Here is a 19,015-nt window from a genome sequence, read left to right as displayed (position 1 = left end):
GGGGAGGGAGGTGAGGTGGGGAGGGTTGGTGCTGGTTCATGCGCAGGTGCAGGGGGAGAAGATGTATGAGCGGTTTGGGTTTGTGACGGATGAGGAGATGGGGAGGTGGGATGAGGAGGGGATTGAGCACTTGGGGATGTGGAAGAGGGTTGACCTCGAGCCTCGGTTATAGATTTACAGTACGATTGAGGATGATAGAGAATCATTCAGAGTGTATTAGAAACCGTCTATGGTACCATGTTTGAAACAAGTATGAATGTAATATCCACGCCATTCCTTCGTAAGCGCCGTGAACCATGAGAATTGAAATAACAGATCGCCGCTCAGAAAGGAGCAATGACGGGGTATCCTGAGTCTGAACAATAAAAACAAGGCCCCCTTCTATAAGTGGCATGGAAAAAGAAGGAGAGAAAAGGCAAGAACCCGGAATGAAAACCAGTACTCCGCGCAGATGACCGAAATGATGGTCAGAAAGACCTCGCTGAAAGATCATGCAGCCAGATTCGGAGAATGAACATGAATCTGGAGATGACATGCATATGCAGAAATGTACGAATGTCGTAGAGGGTAGATCAGTGATCCAATTAAAAAGTGCTCCAGTTCCAGCCGCGGGGGACGCTGGCAGCGATCTCGGTAGCCTGGCCCTGAGGAGCATTGGCCGTTGGTTTCAGAAGATCGTCCTGCTGCGGAGTATCGGGGTTCTCTGGAGTATTGGTAGCAGTATTGGCGTCTTCGGCGGTATTGGTGGTCGTCTCCTGCTGAGCATTCAACAGAGTCTGGATCTTGTTCAGACGCTCAGTGCGAGCCTCTTCCCAGCGTTGGTAAGCGCTCCAGCAGAGATCGCAGGCGCGGGACGGCACTCCTTCGGGGTGGAAGCGAGCATCTTGATCGAGAGGCACGACATGGGGAGTGTGAGAGGAGCAGAACACATGTCCGCAGTGGCGGCAATGATGACGACGCAGGAAGAGGCCGAAAGACGAGCGGCAGGTGGGTGAGTCGCAATTGGGAGAAGCAGCGTCCGCCTGTGAGGAGCATTGTTAATTCTTTCGCTCATTTGTCTGACACAAGAGGAAAAGTCCGGGTAGGAATAGACTGATCACGCCATCGCATGCGGATGACGAGCTAACGCGCCATTCGCGAGGATCCTTGCGCAAGAATAAGGGGTATATATCGGACTCCATCCCGCACAAAACTTTGGGAGAAAAAAAAAGAATACTGACCTTCCAGTGTTCCCTAGTGGGCAGGCCAGTGACTTGACCAAGGTGCTCCGTCTTCATCCACTCATTCTCAGCCAGCTTGCTGATGGTGTTGCTATAGTTGCTCTCCATGGTGGAGCGACGGCTGACGAGCGCACTAGGTTCCTCGTCGTTCAGACTGTCCAGAGAACCGTGCACACTGCGCGGAGGGGTGGGAGGAGAGGACTTCTGAGGGCGTTCGGTAGGACGCAGGGCAGCGGGGACGTACAAGGGACCCTTAAGGGGCCGCAACTGGCGGCACTGCAAAGGAAGATGCTGTAGACGGGGAGAAGTGGGAGAGTTGTTGACAGGAGTGGCGGTGGCCGAATTGACAGGAGACGGATGGCCGTAAACAGAGATCTGGTTGGTAGACAGAGGAGAAGTAGTGGTTGCAGTGACAGTGGCCATTTGGACGAGGGATATGTAGTTTGTCTAATTCGAGGGTATCGAGATGGTCTCTAGCAGAGAGAGTTGTAGAGAGGGTTGTAGAGAAGAGAGGACACTGAGGACACTGAAACGGGGAAGAGGGGAGAGGCGAGTAGCAATACGCTTATCGAAAGCAGTGAATACACGCTGGTTTAGGGGTGGTGAATGGTGGTCGCAAGTACAGTTGATGAATGGCAGCAGACAAGCATCGCTCACAGTAGAGAGCAGCGACCAGTAAGAATAGTAAGAATAATAGGAGGTGCAACCTGCGAATCGGAAGGATAATTATGATGTATGGGATATGGGATATGGGATACAAGGGATATGCAAAAAGCGCTTGATTGATCAAATGCTAGATGAGAGCAGATAGATAGATAGATAGATAGATAAATGTGGTTGCAAGTAAGTAAGTAAGGTATAGGTAGCAGAAGAATGTACCTTGCTCACAGGATTGTGCAGATAAGGGAAAGAAAAGACGTTGTATAGATCTGGGCGAGGCCGAGTACTAATAAGGATATCCCAGGGAAACGGGCCAAGTCCCGGATGGAAGAATGGAACAGCCAGAGTACGTTATGTATGGGGGGGAAGGAGGCGAGGGCGACACGAAACGGCGGAATGGAGGGACCGTGGCTTTTTGCCATGCTATCAGATACTATTCTCAGTAGTATTACGGAGTACTCTTACTGCCCTGTGGAGGACCCCGAAAAGTGACACTAACGGTTAGGTTTGAGGCTAGAAAGTCCGAAGAAACACAGTGGAGCAGTCGTAGGCATGGAAGATGGAGAAGGGGATCGGTCAAAACGAATCCCTCCCGTGTCATTTGTTAACAGCTATCTAACTAGAGGAAATAGATGCTAATCATCGTCGGTCGGTTGGACGGACAGTTTCCTTGACTACAGAAGTAGGTATCGTCGTCGTCTATCTTCCAAGGCCAATAATCATAATCATGACGGCATTGAACCAGAGGGTGCACAACGCTGAGTGGTCCATGGAGGATATAAGATTCATGGTGGCATGGTCCAGACATAGGAAATTATCCCGAAATGATTATCATTTACATGGATTCAGCCATCTGCATCATGATCTTGAAGACAATAAATTGTGTCTCTCGAACACATTAGATTGATTTACGAGTCTTTGTTGGTGGCGGATCCCGAAACCAGCCATCGGAAGAAATACTCTTACAGTCTTACTGTCCTTGATCGAGAACGGCCTTTTACCGAGGGCCGCTCTCTTCTGGCTGATTTTCGGGATCTCTTAGCCTGGATTAATTTCTGTTAGTGTTCCTCCGTCCGGTTAAGCTGTTGACATTCATTCAGCATTCAGCGGACGGAAGATTGTAATCTAATTCTTCCTGATGAGCTCTTAAAGAGTACTGTGTCCTTCATTCCATATGGAGCTTCGCGTTTCATCCAAATAAGCGGTATGGCAGTATGGAGTATGCCCCGGTAGGTAGGATTCTGTTGGAAAGGCAGCAAATCATCGACGGGATGCGACATTCTGCCGACATCGCCGGGATCAGCAAGCCATCAACTGGCTAAGCGGCTATCTACCTACTCCGATGATCTTGCAGTAGAGTGTTCATCCTTGCAATCGCTTCGTAGTCATAATGACAAGTTTCGACGCTGAACATCCACACTACTGTTGACCGCTTCTTCCTGATTGTCATTCCCCTCTGTTTGGCGTCACTCCCTTTCAAGCTTTTATTCAACGCGAGTGGCAAGCCCGTGGGATAGGATTCTGACTTTAGGAGGAGCATGACTTGTTGCCCCTTCCGGCAATCCTCAGCACATCAGTTCGAACTCGTCCCCACTGTTACGTTGTGGATGATGGCGATGATGTTCCATCTCCAAATCTCCAACCGCCACCGTACACTGTTTTGGTGATGGTCGTTATGAGATGGATCCAGATTCCAATGGATAGACCGGTCAAGACTAATATGAAAACCGGCTCCTCTCATTGGATACTGCGCCGAGTTCCACATGCGACTGCGACCCACAGTGGCCAGCTTGACCGAGATGTCTCCTAACCCTGTGCGGAGTAGTTCACGAGTACCTAAGGTAGATACGGAGTAAAAGTCTCCATCCTTGGGAGGTATGGTATGTGCAGCACCACATCAACTGCTACATACTAAGATGCTTGTCAAAGATACTAGCCTCATGACAAACATTGACGACAAAATGATGCTGTAGGAAGATCCCTCTTCCTTGAATCACCCTCCTTATCGGTCTGGTCTGGTCTGGTTCCCGTTCCCAACCCATCGTCTGGCGGTGTGGTCACGAGCCCAGGAATCATTCCGCATACTACGACGGGTTGCTACCTTGCCTTACCTTGCCTATTGGGCGCTGCTACCTGGCCAAATCCTTCGTGGCGTCCAAATCAAAGAGTGGAAACCAATCAATCTTGCGAACGGTCCCGGTGGGGCTCTTGGCGTCGCCTTGGGATTGGAGGTTCCTTGGTCTTGTTATCGCAGAGAGCTGATTGGCTCAAGGAACTCAACACGTTCCCATTGGTCAGTGCCACCCTCTGCACGGACAGACCCCGAACCGCACTCTCCGGAATTCCCATCATCTTGGGCGAACGCCTTGAGATTATGTAACAGATTGGAGAGACAGGCCGCCTTTACTGCTTACTTTGCCGCAATAGGTTAGCGCTGCCATAGCGACCTCGGCTTGACTTGACTTTGATTACCTGGTATTATTATCTCTTGGTATCCTTTTATTTGATTTGGCTGTGACAGCTGACAGGCGATTTAACCACCAACCACAACTAGTACAAGAGTGTAATATTAATTGGCAAGAACCAATATTGTTGCGGGTCAAGTACGGAGATATCTCGCAGTCGCAGCGCACCGCACCGCGGCTATGTATCTGTCCAGGTCAATCATTCCGCTCACCGTTAAGCCGCTGCAGCTCACATGTAAGTCAGACATGCTTGACTTGCATTAAGCCCTGGTCCAGACTGGTCATCGAGTAGTGATATTGGTAATCAGAAACTGGGGATCGCTGGTATCTGATTAACAGACTACTACCTGACTATCGCCAAACTTCAAGTCACTGAGAATGGCTGGTAGTTGAAGATTAATAAGCAGATTCGAGGAGTCGCCTCAAAAAGCAAGGGGTTGGGTTGGTTGACAGATCCGCCCCCAGTTCCCAACAGGCAGCATAGTCACATGATAGGGAAATCTATTTTGCGGAGGTTGGATGTCAGGTGATGTAGTCAGGTGATCATGATAGGTTATGTGTGAACTGGAGCATCGAAAATATTCTTCAACTGATCCTCTTGGCAAGCTTGATGGCCAACAGCTGGGTTCCTTCTTCAACCGTTGCTCCTGTGCTCTACCAGACGCAAGTCCCAGGCACAGTTGCATTACCAGCAGCCGCGTATGTAAGCCTGTACAAGAGCGACAGGGGACGAAAGTAAACCAGGATTTGATGGACGGATCGAGCAGAGGATGCGTTGGTCCGGTTTCATGCGGGAGATGTAGTGGGTTGAGATGCCGAGGACTTGCGTTTCCTGTGCTGTTGGCTCTGGATTGTCTACTTGGACCTCAAGGGCGAGGATAAGGAGTATGGCCGGGCTCGAAGAGACTGCAGCATGGAGACGATGTCCGCGAAGGATACTGTGGATGAGGGAGCATGCTCGAGAAGGTCTAAGATGCGGTTCTCTTGTCAAGAGTTTTTGATGAGGCGGCCTAATCTCGTTCTGTTGGATCAGTAGCCGACGGTAAGTCCTGTCAGCTGTGTGTTTTCGATCACAGAAGCTTCAGAGAACTCCAGCTCCTTGGTGGCTTGTCTCAGATGGACTGAACGATTAACTTGCTGGTCCATGTATTTAGCCGTAATGCCGGCCATAGTTGGTTTTCGGACCAAGCTTCGAATGTCATTTGCGCGGCCATTGTGGACACACAGCGAGCCCTACTCAAGCAAACGATGTGCTCCTGATCACCAACGGTCTTGGTCTTTAACAAGCTTTGGGATGCGGTGGAATGTCGAAGCCCAACCGCGATGCCCATAACCAAAGACAGGAAATGACTCCAGACAGAATGGAATGGGTTTGTAGATCGTTTGCAGCTAGAAGATGAACTTGCCCGTTGGCAGCTGGCTCTCCCTCGCAAATGGCTGCTGTATCCGGGGCCAAAGCAGGCACGATAAGGTGAGCAGTCCTGCAATTTTGCTCGTTTGGATGCGCCGTGAACAGGCTGTCATGGATGAGGTTTCTTACTGTGGTAGCGGACCAGACACCGAATTTACGAAGCGACTCTTGTTGCGCAGCTCAGTGCATGCTGAAGGCGTAGAATGAGAGGTTAAGAGGCTAGAAAATCGAAAGAGAAGTACGCGAGATATAAAATATGGATGCTTACCAGAGCGAGCAACAACACACTAACTGTCTATAAGACGGGTTCACCCTCTGCCATCTTTCTACCACCTCACCTGCACTCAGTCGACTCGAAAAAGATCGCCGTCAACACTGCAGAGCCCTTTTGGGGCCCACCGACTTCGAAGGCCAAATCAGTATGCATCTTGTCCGTTTCTTCGTTTGCCAACCCCGACAAAGCTTCTGCGAGCCGGACTACGCGGTGACCAGATCCATCGCCGAGTTGATCAACAGTTTGACCAATGTCGTCTACAGTAAGCGACGCGGCAAGGTATTCGGAAGGAGTGTGCAACTAATTACTTTCATCAGTAATCTACGGCATCTACGGATTGCGCAAGCTGCGACAGAAAATGGCGGTCGGGCTCTGCTCGTTTGCATTCCATGTCAGCCTCAAGTACCACACCCAAATGAGTATGTCCCGCGTCTTTGCCACATCAGATAGCGTGGCCTAACTCGAGCGGACAGCGGTTTTCAACCCGGGGTATTGGCTCTGGCTGATTGATCAATGGGCCTGCGGCTTTTGTGTTAGAGCTTCCCGGGATACTAAGCCTAATAGCGAATTGGATCGCTGTCGTAGATCGCCTGACATTATATTCATGCAGAAGCAGAATACCAGTCGACAAATTATCATTAGATTAAGATGATATCAATGAACGATGATATAGTGAACCGCTGGCCAAATCCCTATCGATCAGGGATATACAGAAAAGAAAAGCAAAAAGCGAAAGGCTTGACCAGCATGATGAGATTGAAATCCTAACTGATTCAAAGATTAAGGCAGGCTCAGGCTCAGACCGCACCAAGCAGACGATGCTGTTCTCGTAAGAAAGCCACATCCTCACACAGCGCCGCATTCCGATCCTCCAGGGACTGTATACACTTGATAGCATTGGTGAGGATCTCACACTTTTTCATCGAGCATGACCGATTGGCAGGGACCTTTTGCTGGTGCCGACAACTCGTGATGACCTTTTCGAGGGTGGTAAACTTGGCGTTCATGTTGGTGCGGTACCGCTTCTCGATGATGTTGTGGGAGGCTCGTTTGGCGGCTTTGCGGCCCTTGGTCGTTTGAGAATCAGCAGATGAGGTTCCACTTTTCTTGAGGGTAGGGGTTGAGGAGGGCGATGGAGAAAGATGGTCCTGGGATGACCACGGTGGGGAGGTGCATGGAGCAGTGGTTGGGTTGTTGGAAAGTAGTAGATCGGAAGAGACGGCCGGATCCCTAAAGTCACTGCTGAAAGTCGGGAAGATGTCTTCTGGATCCAGCACCATATCGCTGGTGGAATTCGGGGGAACGGGGTTTGGCAACATGCTCCTCAGTTGAAATACATCCACGGATGCCATATCATCAGGTACTGGTAGGATGCCGGGGTATGCAGCCATACCGCAGCTCTGCTGAAGACTGTTGCTTTGAAGAGGCCAGAACGTCGGAGCCCTGGCTTTGCTATAATAAGTCATTGATGGAGTAGTCAGTAGTCAAGTAGAATAAGCTGTTTCTCGGAAATATTGATCTATGATGACTTTGAGCAGTAGGAGACATCATTCTGTTTTAAAGTGTTAGAATTCTATTATATGGACAATATATATGGACATAAACATCGCCACTAGAGTCTATTCTGCTTCATGACAGCATGTTTCATCGGCCAGCCTGGGGGGTTGATATTAACCAGGGATCTGCTGAATGATAACCAATAGTATTTGAGCAAGATCTACGGTATGGCATTTGATCGATGCAAAATAGGAGGACCCTGGGAAGAGGAAAAGCTATGTGATATAGACCAGGTCGGACGTAGTTCAAGTCTGGATAACATTATTTCAGAGCTTCCAGGAGCTGTAGCTGTAAGCCTAAGCGTCAGCTAAGAACTATGCAAGATTCCATGATGTTGACTGCACACCGTACAGACATTGTATGTTATAGTTGTCGCCCCTTGCGCCTAGGCCATGTCAATCGACACACCTAGATCCGCCAGGTGGAGTTCACGAGTCAGTTGGCTATCATCTAGGACACTTGTCTTTCCGCAATCGTGATTATCTTGTGCGTTAGAGAAGAGACAATCGAGTTGACGGAGACTGACCCAAACTATGATCCATCTTTTGTCGGAGATAAACGGTTGAAGCTGTCTCTGTTGCCCATCTCTCTTTTCCATGGATGGCCGTAACATGCCATCTGATGGACCATGGCCGGGAGAATCAGCCGTCCAAAGAGGGTCAGGATCCTGCGCTTAGGCCATCTGATGACTCAGCACTGGACGACTGGTTGTAGAAGTAGTAGTAGTAGGAGTAGAGTGGGATTTACTACGGACTACGGAGTACTGTCAGAGATAATCCTCCATGATACTCCATATAGTCAATCATTCTCCTTCAGTTCTATTGGCTAAACCAGCTGAAAGTATCGCCGTCAAAGGCTCAGAGCTACCATCTGATAACGTTTCCGAGGTACGTTCAAGCCACCTTTTCAGAATGACACTCACACTCACTCTTTACCTCAATGTGGCAGGACATATGGCCCTGTGAATGGTAGTACGGAGCTCCCGGCCGTCCTATTATTTCCCATTTGCACCGAGAACCAGCTCTTGTTGGAACAGCAGCATATCTCTGTAACATAACATACCATACCAGACTGCAGCATTCTATGAATCATTGAAGATGAGAAGAGAAGATCAGCTTGGTTGGATCTTTAGGTTAGATACGGAATGACTTGTAACCAGACAAGCTATATTGACAGCTCTACCTCAGATTTAAAAGCCCTGTAGCTCTCTGCATTGAATACGGCTACCAGTCAAGCGACTATTATGATATCTGCTTTTCAAGAAAATGACATGGAATTTCAGCTATCTTACCAAATGTCGACTCTTCACCCATCCTCCAAAGTCCAACTCTGGCGAATCCGAGAAACATTCCCTCGAGGCCGAATCAGCGCCTATTCCCATGCACGATGCCCACCAAGATAGCCCATTCCATGATGTCGACGGCCCTCCCATGCTTGCGTGTCATTCCTGGCCCCCAATCCCAATCAACAAGAACGAGGCCACGGCACACCTCGTCGAGTCTTGGGGAAGTAACCTTTCCCCTGTAGAGAAACAGCGGCTGCTCAAAGCATACGAGGAGTCATTCGACGATTATCGGACCGTCAAAAGGGAATTGGTGCAGACGTTTTCCAAAGAGCACGACCTGAAGCCTTGACGACCTCGGCAATAGAGCTGTGACATTGTTGACATGGCTGCAACCATCTCCGTGCCTCACAGTACAGGTTTCTGTATATAGATCTGAGTTAAAGCACTACCGCACGTGTATAGCTCGTGTATACTTGATCCAGTCGGTAATGAACATACTTTATTTTTCATTCGATATGCATTCCTTCTGTTACACAGGTGAGCATTACAGTAGCTCAGACCTAGCCTTTCTGAGGATAATTTTCACCATCCACCTGCCAATACACGGTAAGCCCATCAATCTACTATGGACATACTTAATGCATTACCTGCAGGGACAGCAGAATAGAGTATCCAGTGGCATGATGTCTCAGGTGAGGTCATGTCATTAATCCATCAGATCTAAGCGTCATCCCACAATCCAATTCCAACCCATCAACTCTGGGAGATGGAGCGTCTAACAGCGCCATGGCATAACCTTAAGTTTAAGCTTCCATACCAGGTATTTAACTAGATGACAGGATGACAGCATAGCAACATCGGAGCCACTCCCCAAATCAAGCATCCTTCCTACCTCTACTAACTCCAGATCTATCTACCAGTCATGCTCTCCACCGGAGTGACCGGCCCTCGCATCGCCATCGTCGGCGTAGGCCAGGTCGGCGCCGCCGCCGCAAACGCCCTGATCATGAACTCGGTCGCCCGCGAGCTCCTCCTCGTCGACATCAAAACCGACCTCCGCAACGCCCAGGTCCAGGAACTCTCGGACGTGAGCCGGATGAGCGGCCGCGCGGAGACGCGCGTGCGGGCCGCGACCTGCCACGAGGCCGGCCAGTGCGACATCGTCATCATCACCGCCGGGTCCAAGTACTCCGTCGGCGAGACCAGCGTGCAGCACATGTACCGCAACCTGGGCATCGTGCGCAGCGTGATCCCCGCAATGCGGCCCTTCCGGCCGGACGCGATCCTCCTCGTCGTCTCGAATCCCGTCGATCTGCTGACCACCGTCGCGCAGCAGCTCTCCGGTCTGCCCGCCTCGCAGGTCCTGGGGTCGGGGACCCTGCTGGACTCGGTGAGATTGCGGGGGCTGTTGGCTAACCAAGCTGGGGTGAGTACCAACCCAACCAACCGTGACCTGGCTGATATGGTATAAAGGTCGCCGCGGACGCCGCGGATATCTATGTGCTCGGGGTGCAGGGTGTCGGGGAGGTCGTGGCCTGGTCGACGGCCACGGTGGGAGGCCTGCCGCTGGCCTCTGCGGTGCCGGCCGACTCGTTCGATCCCGGCCAGCTCACGACCGACTGCAAGCAGATCTCCCAGGCCATCCTCCGGGCCAAGGGGTCCATGCCCCTTGGGATCGGGGCCATCATCGCCAAGATCTGCGCGTCCATCCTCAGCGACCAGCGCGATATCCTGCCCATCAGCCATTTCCAGGACGAGTTTGGGTGCTGTTTCAGTTTGCCGGTGGTCTTGGGACGCAAGGGGATTGTCCGGACGATTCGCATCGCCGTCAATGGGGAGGAGTGGGTTGGGATTACCAAGTCGGCCCGAGTGTTGAGCGAGACGATCGAGCATGTGAATGAGTGATTGTCTATTCTCTATCTATTACCGGCTACTGCAATCAATCGAACATAGTGGAATACTCAAACTGCGTCGATGAATGTAGTTACAATCTAAGGACATACATGAGCATGAATAAGACACGTTAGATCACAGACCATTAGACTGATTACGGTCAGCTTGAATCAGATGCCGCTTGACGGTCACGAAGCTGTCCGGACTGACCGAGATCGAATCGATTCCCGAGTCCACCAAGAACTGGGCGAACTCGGGATGATCGCTGGGAGCCTGGCCACAGATCCCAATCTTGCAGCCCTTCTGGCGCGCCACCGCAATCACCCGAGCAATCATCCACTTCACAGCCTCGTCCTGCTCGTTGAAGATGTGCGCCAGCTCGGCCGAGTCACGGTCCACCCCGAGGGTCAGCTGCGTCAGGTCGTTGGACCCGATGGAGAACCCGTCAAAGCAGTCGGCAAACTCGGCGGCCAGGATGACGTTGCTGGGGATCTCGCACATCACATACACCTGGAGGCCGTTGTCCCCGCGCCGCAGCCCGTTGGCCGCCAGCACGGCCAGCACCTGGCGCGCCTCGCCCACCGTGCGGCAGAAGGGAATCATCACGATGGCGTTGGTGAAGCCCATCTCGTCCCGCAGCCGCTTGATCGCCCGGCACTCCAGCGCGAAGCCCTCCCGGTAGCGCGGCGAGTAGTAGCGCGACGCGCCCCGGAAGCCGAGCATGGGGTTCTCCTCCTGGGGCTCGAACTCGGCGCCGCCGAGGAGCCCCGCGTACTCGTTGGTCTTGAAGTCGCTCAGGCGCAGGATGGCGGGCCGCGGGTAGACGGCGGCGCAGAGGGCCGCGAAGCCCTGCGCCAGCCGGTCCACGAAGTAGTCCGGGCGGTCGTGCTCGTAACCCGTCGTCAGCCGCGCAATCTCGGCTTGGGCGCCCGCATCCTGCAGCCGGTCGAAGTGGACCAGCGCCATGGGGTGCACGCGGATGGCGTTGCTGACGACGAACTCCATGCGCGCCAGCCCGATCCCGTCCGCGGGCAGCCGCCACCAGCGGAAGGCCGCCGCCGGGTTGGCCAGGTTGATCATCACCTGGGTCTTGACGGGCGGCAGGTCCGTCAGGTCCACGGTCTGGGTGGTGATCTCGGCGCGGCCCTCGTACACCAGGCCCGTGTCCCCCTCGGCGCACGAGACGGTGATCTCCTGGCCAGTGTGCAGCACGTACGTGGCATTGCCCGTGCCGACGACGGCGGGGAGGCCCAGCTCGCGACTGACGATGGCCGCGTGCGAGGTGCGCCCGCCGTGGTCCGTGACGATCGCGGCCGCCCGCTTCATGATGGGCACCCAGTCCGGGTCCGTGGTCGGCGTCACCAGGATCGACCCGTCGACGAACCGGTCCTGGTCGCGCGCCGACTCGATGAGGCAGACGCGCCCCGCGACGGCCGCCTCCCCGACGGACAGGCCCGTCGCCAGCACCCGGCCCTTGCCGCGGCCCACCCGGTACGTGTGGAGGCGGGCGGTGGCATCGCCGCGGCGCGAGTGCACCGTTTCGGGCCGCGCCTGCACGATGTACAGGGGCCCCGTGGCCCCATCCTTGGCCCATTCCATGTCCATGGGGCGCCCGTAGTGGCTCTCGATGGTGCACGCCCAGTGGGCGAGCTGGAGGATCTCCGCGTCGCCGAGAACGAACGCGGCGCGCTCGGCCTTGGACGTCGGCACGTTGTGGGTGGGCTGCTGCGGGTCGTCGCTGTAGATCATCTTGATGGCCTTGTCGCCTCGCGTCTTGCTGATGATGGGCCGCAGCCGGGGCTGGCCCAGCAGCGGCTTGAAGACCTGGTACTCGTCCGGGTTGACCGCGCCCTGCACGACGTTCTCGCCGAGCCCCCACGCGGCATTGATGAGGACGACGCGGTCGAACCCGCTCTCGGTGTCGATCGAGAACATGACGCCGGACCCGCCGCCGTCGGACCGCACCATGTGCTGCACGCCGACGGACAGCGCGATGCCCAGCTGGTCGAAGCCCTTGGTGGCACGGTAGCTGATGGCCCGGTCGGTGAAGAGCGAGGCGTAGCACCGCCGGCAGGCGTCCAGCACCGCCGTCTCCCCGGTGACATTGAGGTACGATTCGAGCTGCCCGGCGAAGCTGGCGTCCGGCAAGTCCTCCGCCGTGGCGCTCGAGCGGACTGCCACACTCGGGTCGGAGACGCCGACTCGCGTCGCCAGGGCGCGATAGGCGGCCCGGATGCTCGTGGCGGCATCGTCCGGCCAGCTGCCCCGAAGAAACAGCCGGCGCATTGCCCTGCCCGTCTCGGCCAGCGTTGTCTTTCCCGCTTGCCAGTCTGCGATCAGCCCGGCCAGCGTGTCCCGGATTCCGTTGGCGTCCACGTAGACCCAGTACGCCTGAGCCGTGGTGGCAAAGCCAGGAGGCACGGCGATTCCTTTTGCCCCAAGGGCGTTGATCATCTCACCCAGCGAGGCATTCTTGCCTCCCACGACGGCACCGTCCTGGAGTCGGACTTGCTCAAAGTCACGCACAAGATCATTGTTTGTTGCCATCTTATCTCTTAATCCTTCAGATAGAAAGTATCCGTGTATATCTCCATGATTCAAGAAGCCCTGCAGACTTGGACTGTAAATAGGCAGCTGCATCGGTTCCGGACATAGTCACCCCATACCCAACAGAAAGCCAAAGACTGGAACCCAATCGCCAAGTAGCTCTATCAGGCTCTGGTTCCATGGATGGACCAGATCCGCACTCGGCCGGTGTCAGGCAATCTCCAGGGTGAATCCATGGGAACTCGAAGATCAGGAGATTGATGACACCATTATTACCGTTGTTGATTCCCATGGTGCCAAGATCATAGTCTAGACAAGGGTAGTTCAAGGTGAGGGACAATACAATAAACTGTTTGGATAGGTTTCTTCAGACAAGCTGCAGAAGCCAGTTGCTCAAGGCTGGCTGCTGTGAGGGTCTCGGGACTCCTCATCCACTCTTCGAAGGTTATGAATGATTAATTCAGCAGGAATATACTTATAGTCGTTGGCATCTATACATAGACAGGTAGTAATACCAATAGATTCGTTTGTTATACAAAGATTAGCTACGAACTGGCAAGTAGAACATAAATCGCAACAAGAAAAGAATCAAAGAATCTTCATCGCGGCCTCTGTCAAATGCACCGACTCCAACTCCTGATCTTTAATGACCGAGATCAAGTAATTAGTCCCATAGTCCGAAACAGCCCGGACAACAACATTCTCCCCGTATCCACAGTCCTTCTCATCCGGCGCCGCCTCAGTATACTCCGCAAAGCTTTCCCGGGTGATATCATCCTCCTTGGAGAGAAGCACACTGCTCGCCAGATCTCTCGCCGCCTGGTACGTCCGGAACACCCCCTCGATGTTGATATCCTTGACCCGGCTGCCCTCATCCGCATCGTATTCGACATTGGCCTGGACGACATAGTACAGCGAGCTCTTTACCCTCCCGTCCACGACATCAGCTACCAGCTTCGGGTCCCTCGGCGTCGGAATGATATGGACTCGGAACTCGGTCCCATCCTCTGCAACCGCGTAGACGGCGAGGCCGGTGCGTTCGGGGAGATTGCTGGCCTCCAGGACCGCAGCTTTGGTTTCGTAGGTCTTGAACCACTCACGTTCATAGCCCGCGTCGAACAGGCACCGGTGGGCGGCTTCTTTGGCGGCTTGGAGAGAGGTGTAGGTGCCTGGAGCGCGGATTTTCTCGACTATGTTGCTGGGATTCTTTTTGATGTGGCTGGTGACCATGAGAATGTGGTAGAGTTGCTCTTCCATTTTTCTGTGAGGGCGGGATTGTAGTAACTATGCTCAAGACGATGTCTGACTAGTGTCGAACTGTGACCTAGATCTCATCTCTTTCTTGCAGGCATCTTATATCTTGGGTCGGACTGTGGCAAAGCGGTTGTTTGTGGGGACTGTGGCATGATTCAAGTCTATGACACTGAAGGACGATGCAATGTTGCTTGTTCAATCATGAACCTTAATCGACCGTATCCCCTTCTACTGATGACTGTTGCTAATGCGAGGGCTCGATTCAAAAAGAGTATAGTAGTTCTTGGATTGTTTAAATCACCATTTCATACAGTCCTATTCTCAGGTGAAGCTCAAGAACTAATATATCAATCGCCACATCCCGTCACATTTCCCACATATCAAAGACCATATCAGAACTTCGACACCACCTCACCGTTCCCATACTTCAACCATACGGTGGAGGCCCAAGGAGGCATCCTGCTAGGTGTCGACCTACTGAGGACCCCAGGTAGGCCACGGGGTATGAGTATGGCTAGTCTTCGTGGAGGACGTGGTGGTAGTGGCGGACGTGGTCGTGGTTCCGGTACCTGGTAGCGGAGGACATGCTGCAAGCCCCCCGGTGCAGTTGAGGGCGCAGTGTTCGACATAAGCAGCCGCGGCGCCGTTCTCCGTGCATCTCCAGAGGCCCGTGGTGTCGGGAATGTTCTGCCATCCTGCAGGTCAAGTCAGCAGCTGCAATGCATCACGCAGAGGTCTTTCCGGTGCTCATGCTCACCCAAGGTGTTGGCCAAGAACCAGCCGCAGTAGTTGTCCCCGGCATCGCAAGGTTGGGGGACTGCGCCGGCGGCGACGGCCAGACTGATGATAGCAAGGACGCGCATATTGGCTGGAAGCGTTAACGGTGGACTTGAAACTGAATGGTGTGAGGGCAGGATGTTGTGGGAATGGAACCATCTCTGTGCTGGTCTTTTCCTCCTTTTATACTATAGCCTCCTGCTGCTATACCGATGCAAACCATTCATGCCTAACGATGCGCAGCATGTTATAGACTATGCGACCGGAATGATTGAACACCCGTAAAAATGCTGTGCCATGCTCGTGCTCCCCCTGCATGGCATTCCGTAGTCATTTTGATTCTAGTGGATGGAACAAGAGTAGTAGTACTTATTCTGGGAACATAATCATTCCAATGAACCTTAGTATGTTGTAGTATCAGCCAGGCAACCTATTCCACACGCTCAGGCCATTCCTTTCAAGGGAAAACGAGGTTATGGCGGTCAAAGTTTCCATTCATCTAACGGGCCAGAAAGGGTCAACATTCCTCGGCTCCGGCCTCTGATCAGCTGTCAAAAGCGTCATTGACTTTCTGATCGCCATGATCCATGAATCGGATGTTCCGACGTCATGCCATCTCCGCTCCTCGTTTGACTGCCAGTTCACAGTTGATATCGCGGCATTTAGTCTGCATCAGGATCGACGCAATGTCGAGCACCAAATGCATCTTCCATACGCCAGAGAAGCAGCGCAGTGCGCATAATCACCAATTGAGCTCTCTAATTTCATCTAGTTGCAAAGAGTCTCAGAGGCGGGATGACTGAAGGTGACAGGTTGAAACTGGTCATCATCGGTGGCGCCAGAGGGGGAATGTCAGCAGCGGTTCGAGCACGGCGCCTGAACGAGAATGCGTCAATAATTGTTATCGAACGAGCCTCCTACATCAGTTACACGAATTCCTTTGTCCCCTTCAGCTTAGGCAGTGTCATTGAAAGGGATACACTGATTGCACTCCAAACCCCCGCAGGGCTAAGTGCTCGGTTCAACCTGGACGTGCGGGTTTGTACCGAGCTGGTCAGCATTTCAAGGGAGCATCATTCGATCACCGTGAGATGTCGGAAGAATGATACCACCTATGACTTACCGTATGATAAGATGATCCTCGCGCAAGGCGCTGATCCTGCCATTCCCCCTATTGCAGGTATAAGCAAAGCCAACGTGTTCGCGTTGCAGACGCTCGCTGATTTGCAGACAATCCGATCCTTTGTGGTGAGAAATGACTGCCGGGAGGTCGTCGTCCTGGGTGGAGCATTCGCAGGCCTCAAAGCCGTGGAAAGTCTGTATAGTTTCGGCCTACGCGTCAGCGTGGCAGAGGCCGGGGACCGCCTCTGCCCGGAATTCGATCCGGACTTTGCCAACATCGTTCAGAAAGAGCTCACAAAGAAAGGGGTCCAGATCCATCTCGGGTCGGAGTGTCGAATGATCGCAGAGGCAGATGCCAGCGACCTGTGCTACGTGGAGTTATGCGATGGCTCCAGCCTCTCCGCGGACCTAGTCGTCGTGGCCACGGAACCCGAACCTCGAGTCTGGCATGCTAGGAACGCGGGCCTTGAGGTCCGGAAAGGGATCGCGGTCAATGCGTTCATGCAGACAAGCGATCCTGACATCTACGCGGTGGGCAGTGTGGCCGAGGTTATGAACAGTATCTCCCACGTGCCGCAGGTGTCATCCATGAGCGGACCCTCGAATCGACAGGGCCACCTCGCAGCGGATCACATCTTCAACCGTGCGACGGCGTACCCTGGCACCTGTGGAACCCATGTCTACCACGTCTTCCACTTGACAGGGGCGATCACCGGGCTCTCTGTCTCCGATCTCCAGCGGATTGGGTACGACCCTCAATCCGTGACAATCCACCAGCCGGACCATGCTGGGTACTTCCCATCATCCCAGCAGCTGACGTTAAGAGTGGCCTTTGCACCAGCGAGTGGCGTCTTGCTGGGTGCTCAGATTGTCGGACATTCGGGCGTGGACAGTCGCATGGATGTGCTCGCGACAGCCATGCAGGCGGGGATGACCGTGTTCGACTTGGAGCATCTCGAACTGTCCCGTATGCCACAGTACGGCTCAGTCAAAGATCCAGTCAATCTGGCCGGCTCGGTGGGAAGTAATCTCCTACGCGGGGACCTTCATACAGTCCTTCCCCAAGACCTAAAAGGCCATCTGCATGAATGGCAGATTATTGATGTGCGGTCCGCGGAGCACTTTGCACAGGGCCATCTACCACTCGCTCGAAACATTCCTATCGACTCGCTACGGTCAAGGCTTGATGAAATTGAAAAGGAACGCCCGGTCCTGGTCTACTCGAGGGTAGGCTATCATGGCTACCTGGTCTACCGAATCCTAGTGCAGTCGGGCTATCGGGCCGCGAATCTTGACGGTGGATTGAAGTTGTTTACAGACGGTGGATATCAGCCAGAAGTGGTAGTCGGCGCGCAAGATAATAGCTCAACAGTGTAGTGGTCTAGTTTATGCTTTTCATAGCTTAGTTTAGGACTGATTATTGACAATGAAGTCGCGGCCCAGGCATGATCACCTAATTCTGTCATCATACGGCCAACCATGAAGGCTTGAATACAGCCAGTAGACTAATCTAGACTGTTCCAGCCAAATAACTGTATCTTTCAGCTTTACCATTGGTACGAGTTCCTGTGGCGAGGATTAAGCTTCACCTCCAGGTTAAGCTTAATGGCTGCACTATGGTAGTTGATGAATGCGGACAGCTAGGCAGTTGGTACCAAACATCTTCATGAGATCTCATGACCGGACTTTCAGCATCCAACCTTGGGATTACATCACGGATGTATGTTGGATCATTCAATCCTTTGTCTGCGCTGATCCTTCCCTGCCAGCCGGCAAAGAAATCAAAACCTGGGTCCCAGATGCCCTTCATTTCAGAAGAGCGATTCAAAACACGCGGGTCCGGGATATGGAAATTGAGATCCCCGTAAGATCAAATCCTTTTGTTTCTATTTTATTCTATTTTTTATGGTATCATTCGGCTGCTAAATGTACATGCAGCTCCCCCAACATCCCAACGACCCCGATAAACCCGACTTCAGCATTGTCCAACGCGCCTGGTGGGAAGCAATCATCAAGGCGTACGAACACACAGACACATGCCCCATGCGCATGCCCCTCGAGATGCGCATCATGGGCGGCAGTAACGTGCTGATGGCGCCGCAGCGCGGGAATCACCTCGGAACATGCTCCATCGAGGTCCTGACGCTTCAATCGGTAACCCCGTATTGGGATACATTTGCGCAGGAGGTCCTGGACAAGTGGATGGAGTTGAGAGAATGGAACGGGCAAAGGCTCAACATTAGGCCCCATTGGGCTAAAGAATGGTGGGTTGATAGACCCTAAACAGCCTAGGTTTAGGTTGATTTCATTTCGGGATATTTGTCTAACGGTATTTGTTATACAGGCAACAATTCAAAGTGGATGGCAGGCCCTTCCGCGAGTATCTCAAGACGGAGTGCTATGGCGACGCTATCCGCCAATTTAATAGTGTACTTGCGAAGATTGGTCAAAAGCAGGGCTGGCAAAGGCAAGATCTGAAGAGGATGTTCTCGAATGATCTGTTTGATGAACTTGTGTTTGAGGATATTGATCTTTAGGATATGCTATATG

At 53.1% G+C, this 19,015-nt stretch overlaps 9 protein-coding genes across 9 annotated transcripts; 4 read left to right on the top strand and 5 right to left on the bottom strand.

Annotated features, from left to right (window-relative positions):
* Nucleotides 1–584: 584 nt before the first annotated feature.
* Nucleotides 585–1,643, bottom strand: CDV56_107622 (FYVE zinc finger domain-containing protein; the record flags this gene model as incomplete). Its single annotated transcript, XM_026761241.1, has 2 exons — nucleotides 585–1,022; nucleotides 1,221–1,643. The coding sequence occupies 2 exons, from the start codon at nucleotides 1,641–1,643 to the stop codon at nucleotides 585–587; spliced, it is 861 nt and encodes a 286-aa protein (XP_026613584.1).
* Nucleotides 1,644–6,177: 4,534 nt separating this feature from the next.
* CDV56_107419 (uncharacterized protein) lies at nucleotides 6,178–6,490 on the top strand (the record flags this gene model as incomplete). Its single annotated transcript, XM_026761038.1, has 2 exons — nucleotides 6,178–6,292; nucleotides 6,348–6,490. 2 exons carry the CDS (start codon nucleotides 6,178–6,180, stop codon nucleotides 6,488–6,490), a joined length of 258 nt encoding a protein of 85 aa, XP_026613583.1.
* Nucleotides 6,491–6,827: 337 nt separating this feature from the next.
* CDV56_107371 (uncharacterized protein) lies at nucleotides 6,828–7,496 on the bottom strand (the record flags this gene model as incomplete). The annotated part of the gene is made up of 1 exon (XM_026760990.1): nucleotides 6,828–7,496. One exon carries the CDS (start codon nucleotides 7,494–7,496, stop codon nucleotides 6,828–6,830), a length of 669 nt encoding a protein of 222 aa, XP_026613582.1.
* A 1,188-nt stretch (nucleotides 7,497–8,684) lies between these two features.
* Nucleotides 8,685–9,221, top strand: CDV56_107283 (uncharacterized protein; the record flags this gene model as incomplete). Its single annotated transcript, XM_026760902.1, has 3 exons — nucleotides 8,685–8,719; nucleotides 8,775–8,816; nucleotides 8,870–9,221. The coding sequence occupies 3 exons, from the start codon at nucleotides 8,685–8,687 to the stop codon at nucleotides 9,219–9,221; spliced, it is 429 nt and encodes a 142-aa protein (XP_026613581.1).
* Nucleotides 9,222–9,794: 573 nt separating this feature from the next.
* CDV56_107215 (lactate/malate dehydrogenase family protein) lies at nucleotides 9,795–10,777 on the top strand (the record flags this gene model as incomplete). The annotated part of the gene is made up of 2 exons (XM_026760834.1): nucleotides 9,795–10,298; nucleotides 10,346–10,777. The coding sequence occupies 2 exons, from the start codon at nucleotides 9,795–9,797 to the stop codon at nucleotides 10,775–10,777; spliced, it is 936 nt and encodes a 311-aa protein (XP_026613580.1).
* A 123-nt stretch (nucleotides 10,778–10,900) lies between these two features.
* On the bottom strand, nucleotides 10,901–13,312 carry CDV56_107099 (phosphoenolpyruvate synthase; the record flags this gene model as incomplete). Its single annotated transcript, XM_026760718.1, has 1 exon — nucleotides 10,901–13,312. The coding sequence occupies one exon, from the start codon at nucleotides 13,310–13,312 to the stop codon at nucleotides 10,901–10,903; it is 2,412 nt and encodes an 803-aa protein (XP_026613579.1).
* A 588-nt stretch (nucleotides 13,313–13,900) lies between these two features.
* CDV56_107036 (uncharacterized protein) lies at nucleotides 13,901–14,569 on the bottom strand (the record flags this gene model as incomplete). Its single annotated transcript, XM_026760655.1, has 1 exon — nucleotides 13,901–14,569. One exon carries the CDS (start codon nucleotides 14,567–14,569, stop codon nucleotides 13,901–13,903), a length of 669 nt encoding a protein of 222 aa, XP_026613578.1.
* A 471-nt stretch (nucleotides 14,570–15,040) lies between these two features.
* On the bottom strand, nucleotides 15,041–15,429 carry CDV56_106999 (uncharacterized protein; the record flags this gene model as incomplete). The annotated part of the gene is made up of 2 exons (XM_026760618.1): nucleotides 15,041–15,261; nucleotides 15,324–15,429. The coding sequence occupies 2 exons, from the start codon at nucleotides 15,427–15,429 to the stop codon at nucleotides 15,041–15,043; spliced, it is 327 nt and encodes a 108-aa protein (XP_026613577.1).
* Nucleotides 15,430–15,923: 494 nt separating this feature from the next.
* CDV56_106804 (putative pyridine nucleotide-disulfide oxidoreductase) lies at nucleotides 15,924–19,002 on the top strand (the record flags this gene model as incomplete). Its single annotated transcript, XM_026760423.1, has 6 exons — nucleotides 15,924–16,075; nucleotides 16,156–17,806; nucleotides 18,158–18,185; nucleotides 18,235–18,329; nucleotides 18,404–18,729; nucleotides 18,810–19,002. The coding sequence occupies 6 exons, from the start codon at nucleotides 15,924–15,926 to the stop codon at nucleotides 19,000–19,002; spliced, it is 2,445 nt and encodes an 814-aa protein (XP_026613576.1).
* Between the last annotated feature and the right edge of the window lie 13 nt (nucleotides 19,003–19,015).

The sequence above is a fragment of the Aspergillus thermomutatus genome (genome assembly GCF_002237265.1).
Source record: "Aspergillus thermomutatus strain HMR AF 39 chromosome Unknown NODE_123, whole genome shotgun sequence".
NCBI lineage: Eukaryota > Fungi > Ascomycota > Eurotiomycetes > Eurotiales > Aspergillaceae > Aspergillus > Aspergillus thermomutatus.
Note: the sequence above shows the minus strand (reverse complement) of the source record. Positions and strands in the feature narration are given on the sequence as shown.